This window comes from Astatotilapia calliptera, chromosome 3, assembly GCF_900246225.1.
Source record: "Astatotilapia calliptera chromosome 3, fAstCal1.2, whole genome shotgun sequence".
Classification (NCBI taxonomy): domain Eukaryota; kingdom Metazoa; phylum Chordata; class Actinopteri; order Cichliformes; family Cichlidae; genus Astatotilapia; species Astatotilapia calliptera.
This window is the reverse complement of record NC_039304.1, coordinates 23,096,887-23,104,496: the sequence shown is the minus strand read 5'-3', so window position 1 is coordinate 23,104,496 and position 7,610 is coordinate 23,096,887. Positions and strand designations below refer to the sequence as shown.

Genomic DNA, 7,610 nt, shown 5'->3' with positions numbered 1-7,610 from the left:
GTAATATGAGTGTTTTCACCATAGAGGCTGTGAGGGAAGCAGGGAGGGTCACAGATTGTCTTTAAACTGCATGCAAAGCGAGGAAAACTAGCTCGCCACAGAGCGAGAAACTGTACAGGACATGTAAATACCAAAAAACAAAGCTTCAGATGATGGTTCTGCTTCAAATGGTGTAAAAAAGCACGTGTGAGACCAATGATTTTAAAATAGATATTCACAGATAATTGAATATGAGTACACACACACAGTCACTGTATTCATATAAAAAATAACTTTATTTAAATCCATCCGAGAATGAACTTTATATAAAATCTTCAAAACTGTGAACAGTCCCAGTATCCATCTGTACACAACAGAACAGATGCACAAAGAACACAAAGACACACAACTTTAATTCAGTGCAGCAGCAGTGGCTCTTTCAGTCTGTGAAACACACAAGACAACAGTGGTAATGAAATATGACCAGTTTGATGAGGCGTGCAACACTTTTAATTAGAACTGGAACATTTGTACAAAGTTTCTACACAAAAGCAAAAGAAAATGAAAGTCAAGCCTTAACGACAAATGAGCTGAAATAAATGTAAGGTGCAGTTAATAAAGTGCTAAAGCAGGGAACGAAAAACACAAATTAAAGTAAGCAAAAATAATAAAAGGCAGATAAAGGCCTTTTTTTGTAAATATTCACCTACCCAGCAAACATTTTGATGTTGAATAACTTGTTTTTTGTTTTTTATCCTGGTTAGAAAAAAATGTTCCAAACTTAAATTTGAACTAAGTTGTAGACATTACAGACATCATTTTGATCTACTCTTTAACATCGCCTAGATAAGGGGAGTCAAACATAAGGCCCAGGGTCCAGAATCGGCCCAACAAAGACTCCATTCTGACCTGTTCCAGTCTGTTCCTTAAGATCAAAGTTGGCTGTATGTGGCCCTCGATCTAAAATGCACATCCGTGGCCTGGATGTTGTTGCTTTCTACGATAAGAAATTTTGTGTCCTAAAATTGTGTTCTACTCTTCCTTAATCAATTATAACAAAACAAAATATACAAAAAGAAAAAATTGGTCCAATGAAGCCTAAAACATGAATTGAACACACACACTTCTGAGTTGACTGAAACAATCGTACTATGGTCAGTTTTGACCTGAGAGAGGCTCTCAGGATGTTTGCTGGGTATGTTTGAGCTTATAATGCAGAGCGCAGGTACATGGAGCTACATTGTGACTCTTAATACAAAATAACCGCTATAAACTATAAAAGCAGCAATAAACAACAAACAGCACAAACAACATCTTGGTGCCCTGCCTGCAGGCGTTTGGTGTTCAGGGAGTGGTTATTAGACTGGTCAGTGAAGGATCTGTCTGAGGTCATCAGTTAAAGAGGAATGAAATAACAGCTAGGCATTAGTCTCTCAGTCATCGTTAATTTTGAAAGTAAATTTTGATGTAGTTTTAGTCATTTCCAGTAAGCAGCTAAATCTTTGAGTCTAAAGTTGACTGTCTAACATATAAAGTGCTGCTTGTGTGAGAGTTGCCCCACACGGTTCACAAAGCGTCTGCTTTTCCTTGGCATCAACGTGTCCACATGTCTGCTCTACTCTTCTATAAGCGCTGATATTTTGTTGCATTTCCATGAGAAACAAGGAGAATGGGAGCTAGCTGTGTCGTTTACCAGAGGTAGGTCAAATGTACATGACGAAATTATCACTGATAACTGCAACAAAAATTTAAATCAGAATCTGTTTGTATCTTTATTTTGTAACTTAAAATGAAAAAATATAGACACTTCTAGTTTTCCTTACATAAACCGGAGCTCTGTATCAGCTTAAGAAATGCATTGACTCTGTCGTAGAGATCTGCCCACCAGCCAATTTCAAGCTAAATTTGATAAATTAGTTTAAAAACATAAAGTCTCATGTGAAAATCAGTTACATGATGTCATCCAGGACAGCCTTTGTAAGTAAACACTTTCTCCACATCAGTGTCACGATAACCGACCTGTTTTGATTCAGACTTGCATTAAACTGATTTGGTCAACATGAAGAAACAAAAAGTCTTGAATGTGGTTTCCAAACTTTATGGTTACATCAAATCCTGTTGATGTTTTTACAATCTTCTGCATCTCCAAGATCCACACTGATAGAAAAATCTTTTTCCAACACACTGAGCTGGAAATGTCCAATAAAACTTTATAAATAAAGCAGCAAATCGATTTCAGGGAGGACTTCCTCTTTTAATTTGTCCATCACTAGTAGCTTTTAGGAAGAATTACTTTGTCCTTAACCAGTAAGGTGTAAAACTTTAATAAGTTAGAATTTTAAGTCTTCAAGTTAATACAAATCCATAAAAATAAATATGATCTTCATCCTTCTACATCTTGAGCAGAGGAGGTTTTCTTCAGTCTTGCATTAAAGGGACTAGAAAGTCCTTAAATCTTTAAATGTTCTTTTTCTTTGAAAATGAGCTCGATAAATAAATCCACTGGCTTTATGATGACCTCAGTGCTGCTTGGCCCGAGTGTCTCCCAGTGGCTGCTGGTTTAAATTTTCCACTTGACTGTGAAGATCCAGAAAAGATAAATCTCAAATGGTCTCGGCTCCATTAACACCAACGTTCGCAAGGCACCTGGAATAGTTATACTTGGCTTTGGGTCGTTTTGCCTTCTGAAAGCTTCTGTTGAAAGAAATTGAATAATGAGTCAGTCTAACAGGAAGCAACAACATGTTTGTGTTTTATTTGTTTCTTACTTACATTTAATTTCTGATGAAGGCAGCGAGAGAAACATGCAGAAAAAGCGACGACAACCAGAACCGACATGAAGGTGATGACAACGGCGACCACAGAGACCCTGGATCGACCTGCTGACGTAGACGAGAAATAAACAAGGTTACCACAAATGGACAAAAAAATGTCACCCAAACACAAGTGACAGAGAAAATTTGACTTCTCACCATTTGCTGGAGTCGCGTCCTGAGGATCTGGAGTTTGGAAGTGCAATGGCGTCTCCGTCGTGGAGGTTTTAGCAAAATTTGGATCTAAAAAGACCATAAACACTAGAGTTATAATAAGCTGATAAAATGAGACTGAAAGTTTGGAAATGAGTTAAAATAATACACAAAGCATGATTCCAAGTCTGAAAGTTCAGTTTGGATTGAACAAATCTTCTGACCGACTATAAGTTCAACGATTGCAGACTTGACTCTGCTCCGCAGCTTGGGGATGAAACATCTGTATCTGCCGTTGTCTTCCTCCGACACGTTCAGGATCTTCAGTGAAATGTTCCCGTGTTTCATGTCGTCCATGAACAGCTCCGTCCTCCTGAAGTACGAGGCCATCTTCATGTCGGGGACCTCCTGCCTGTCCCTGTACAGGTGAACGTACTCCACTCGGCTCAGCCGGTCCGACGGGTCGGGCTTCAGGTCGGGTTTGGACCACTCCACCGTCATACCCTGGACATTGAACGTGGGCTCCAGGTGACACGGCAGGATGACATCATCACCCGGAGCAGCAATGATTGGAAGATTTGACCCAATCACCAGAACCTCACCTGGAAATATTGAAAATTAAACCTCCCGAATTCCCACAGACCCCTGTAGAGTTACACCGTGAAGACCTGAAGATCATTAACAGCCCCATGAGTCTTTGTGCTGTTACTGCAGAAGTGTTTCTGGGACCAAATTAAATGAAACAACTACTCCTCAGTATATTTGGTAAAAAGAACTGTTTAATCCTTCAGTTTAAATGAAGTAGTGACATATCTGTGAAGGTTTTCAGCCATCCAGATTATTGTAGTCTCAAGCCCTTGCGTTAAAGGCTGCCAGAATTATTTTTCCCGTTTTATGTTCGTGCGGATGCTTTAACTCTTATTTGAAACACCTGGAACATCCTGGTCACACTGTGGCACTTTGGCTCTTAATAAACCATGTTGGTAGGGTGGCTCAGCGACTCACAGGACCACCTCGAAGCTGAAATACCTGTGACTTCCTGTCAGTATTTAGACCTGGAGAAGACCTCTTCGAAGAACCAAAACCATTCCTACTGTCTTCAACTCAAGCGTTTATGTAAGGAACGTTTGGATTCGGGGAATAAACAAAGTCATGTTATTTTTATTATGTAACATGCAATTTGTTTTTGTTTTTTTTAAATATGTGATTTTTTTTTATAAAGAGAGAATGCTGATTTCTGTTGGACTGAAATATCTCATCGTCTTGGTTGGATTACCATCTAATATTTATGTCCCACCCCCAAGGATGAACTGTTGCCTGTAACTTTGTAATGAGATTAAATGTGTCAGGCTCAGCTTTGTGTCTTTAATAAAGAGAAACGCTTTGCTGCCTTTTAAACAGTAAATATTTTAATTTCATTAATGTATCACTTTCATTGGATTATACTTGGATTGAGCTTTATTTAAATGTTCATTATGTCTGTGTAAGTTGTCAGTCATCCATGTTCACACATTGGACAGAGAGGACAGATGGTTTGAAAGAGGAGTGAAAGACGCCATCTATGTCCACTGTGAGCGACTATCTTTGAACAGAGGCGGGGGTTTACGACACCAACTCTCTGCCATCTATAATCCAGTTTTGAGATCCTCCCCAGACACCTTAACGCTCACTCACATCTTGCATCAGTCGATTTCAATGGATCACATGATAGGATGAGGCAAGGTCTCACAGCGGTTTCACCTGAAACATGTGGTGATAATGACCCACACTCTTTTTCACATCTTGGCTCATGTGATGAGGCACATGATAAATAGTGGGTCAACAACCCTCTTAAGGGAAAACTCCCACTATGGCTTAAAAAACCTGGGTCTCCTGAGACAGCTTCATGAAACTTAAAGAAATCCAGTCTCTTTTCTTTCTAAGCGTAGGCTTTTTACTTTTTTTTACATTTCTTTGTTGTTTTCTGAGCTTATTTTTCATTTATTTATTCCCCTTTTGAGCTCTTTTGGTATAAAATATAAGGTAAGATTTACATTATGTATCTTAGCAATAAATGCTCAAAAACGTAAAAGATTTGAAGACTTTTGAGATTAGAATGAATTTTTATCCTTAGTAAAACTATTTTGTTTTTATAAATATATGAAATCCCTCCGTTTAATTCTACAGGGAGGAATAAACAACATATTCATTATACATTGCTTAGTTTTAAATCTGCTTTTTGCCTTTAGAGAAGGCTCTTCACGAGAATTCAAATTCTGATCAATAAAACAATATTTTCCTTTTTTAAGGTTACCTGCTTACATTAAGCAATCTCTAATTACTTAGTGTAAGTTCCCTTTTCACGGTGAGTATAAAAACTGTACAGATATACACTTCTGTAATAGCGGGCACAAACATTCATGGGACTGTATCTAGATTTATAATTATGTATGATGCAGTTTCTGGTGTTTGTGTGGCAAAAACAATGCAACTATTAAGCTAAAGTGAAGCTATTAAGTGCTGAGGTTTAACCACTCGGTCCTGAAACTGTGCAGTGTATGAAACACAGGACCAAACGTTGTCTCTTCACTGATAATATAAATACTGTCTTATTTTAAGTTGGATTCATTATAAAAATTGCTAAAGTAAGGGTGTATTGTCCATATATAAAACATTCAAAATAAACAGTGTGGTTTAGCTCGCCCTCCTTTCTTGATAGCATTTTTTGCAGGCACTGATCTTAACTTTTTAAATTCAGTGTAACAAATTTCAAAGTGTGGACATGTTACCGCGATGGCTGCTGAAGGTGACTCCTACACTTCTAGAAGACACTGTGTTCTATCAAGGGACATCAGATTAACTGGAAAAAGAAATCCACAACTTACTAAACTGTCCAATCAAACTGGAAAAGGTTTGAACAGAGTTTATAATGCAACCATAGACAAAAACATGAATCGTGAAAAGAAAAATATGAAAAAATTAGAATATTAATATTGTTTTTAAAAAATTAAGAATAATAGTTCAAACTCATTGAATTAGTTTTTTCAGGTAATATTTAATTTATACTATCATATCAGGTTGTGAGTGCTGTTATGACCAATATTACCTACAACAGTGATTCATTAGTTGTAACTCTGATAAAGTCAAAGTAATAATAGACAAGACAAAGTCATCAACCCATTGTTTAGAAACTTAGAGCAAGGACGCTTGAATTCTAAATTTCCATTGGAAATATCAAAATCATAATTGCCAAAAAATTAAATATGATTACAACATATACAACTTAATATCAATCAAATATGAAAAAAGAAACCACAATACAAATCAAACATTGCTTCTCTGCCAAGATGAACTACCTGATTATGTAAAACAAAGGAGGGCTCCATAAGAGGCTACAGGTTAATCGTTTTAAAACAACTAACTATTAATGTGAATCTTCTGCAACCCAGCCAAGCATTTGATCATCATACTGGATAATTGTTCATTTATTCATTATTTTTTAATTTATTCATTTTAATCCTGTCATTATTTACTCGTTTAGCTTCATTCTCCACCTGATATCCACTGTGATGAGATTAAGCTGAGCTCAGGGCTATACAAGAATAATAAGTATCTAGACTTTTCTTCATTCGTTCGGTTTAAAGTGTAAATATTTATTGGTTGTTGTTTGGGAATACAAGTTTTTTAAATTTAAAAAAAATTATTATTAATGTATATATTCCAGTCCACTTAATTTTTTTTAATTAATAATTTTTGTAAATTGATCATTCGATTTCATTTAACGTTAAAAATAGAAATATATATTTACACACACACACAGACTGGGTCACAGCACATTACAGCCGCCCTGATTGGACGAAAATCACGTGATTCAGGTTTAAGCCTGAAACAAGATGGCGGCTCATTCCAAACTCGGTAAATTTCACAGCAACGACTGAGCGAAACGAGTCTCTGAAAACATTTCATGCGACAAACCGGATGTTTAGTTAATGTATACGTCATTATTTCAGATAACCAGATGTTGGTTTTCCCCGAATCGCCACAGTTATCGCGTCACCGGAAGTGTTGCTAAGCACGTGTGGAAACAGAACAAACATGGTTACTGTTTACATTGTGATAAACTCAGGGTTCTGCTTCGTGTGGCTTCAGTATCGGCCTTAAACCTTCACACACAGACATGACACGCACTGTTTTAGACTGTTTGGTGGATCAAAATAAAATCACGAAAATAAGCCGCTCGTTAGAGGAGAAGTTACCCGAGAATCATCACATTTAATATATTATTATGTAATGTCAAAGTAATTCGCTGAAAGCTGTCATCGCTTATAATACCACACGGCAAAGGAAAATTGATAACAGTTAATTTGGCTGATTTGATTCATAAAATGTTATTAAACTGCAGCTCAGAGTAACGTTTAAAATATCCGCTTACCCTGAACCAGAGTCCACACGCTGAAAGCCGAGCACAGGATAGAAGTCCACAGGAACGAAGAGTCCTCAAAGAACGAGTTGTACACAGACATGGTGGATAAAGTACACAGTCTGAATGAATGAATGAATGAATGAATGAATGAATGAATGAATGAAGGCTCCTCTCGACTGTGTTTCTGCCTCCTGCTCCCGAATATTCTCTCTGACACATTTTCTCTCCGCCGGTTGCTCAAATACTCTCAGTGTGTTTTGGAA

The 7,610-nt window shown here is 37.2% G+C and overlaps 1 protein-coding gene across 2 annotated transcripts; it reads right to left on the bottom strand.

The window, feature by feature from the left end:
- Window positions 1-254: 254 nt before the first annotated feature.
- On the bottom strand, window positions 255-7,610 carry LOC113018979 (myelin-oligodendrocyte glycoprotein-like). 2 transcript variants are annotated; one of them, XM_026162440.1, is made up of 5 exons: window positions 7,357-7,610; window positions 3,170-3,547; window positions 2,952-3,035; window positions 2,752-2,858; window positions 255-2,673 (listed from the first exon to the last, which is right to left on the bottom strand). In XM_026162440.1, exons 1-5 carry the CDS (start codon window positions 7,445-7,447, stop codon window positions 2,635-2,637), a joined length of 699 nt encoding a protein of 232 aa, XP_026018225.1. In that variant the 5' UTR covers window positions 7,448-7,610; the 3' UTR covers window positions 255-2,634. The 2 variants fall into 2 exon arrangements, with proteins under 2 accessions (XP_026018225.1, XP_026018224.1); XM_026162439.1 differs by having other exon boundaries at window positions 2,752-2,861; window positions 7,357-7,609.

Excerpts from the sequence above, each read along its gene's own strand:
- LOC113018979 (XM_026162439.1), bottom strand. The coding sequence starts at position 7,447 with ATGTCTGTGTACAACTCGTTCTTTGAGGACTCTTCGTTCCTGTGGACT. Across the intron at positions 3,548-7,356 it reads CGTGTGGACTCTGGTTCAGG|GTGAGGTTCTGGTGATTGGG; the intron begins GTAAGCGGATAT and ends CAATATTTCCAG. Across the intron at positions 2,674-2,751 it reads GCCTTCATCAGAAATTAAAT|AAGCTTTCAGAAGGCAAAAC; the intron begins GTAAGTAAGAAA and ends TTCTTTCAACAG.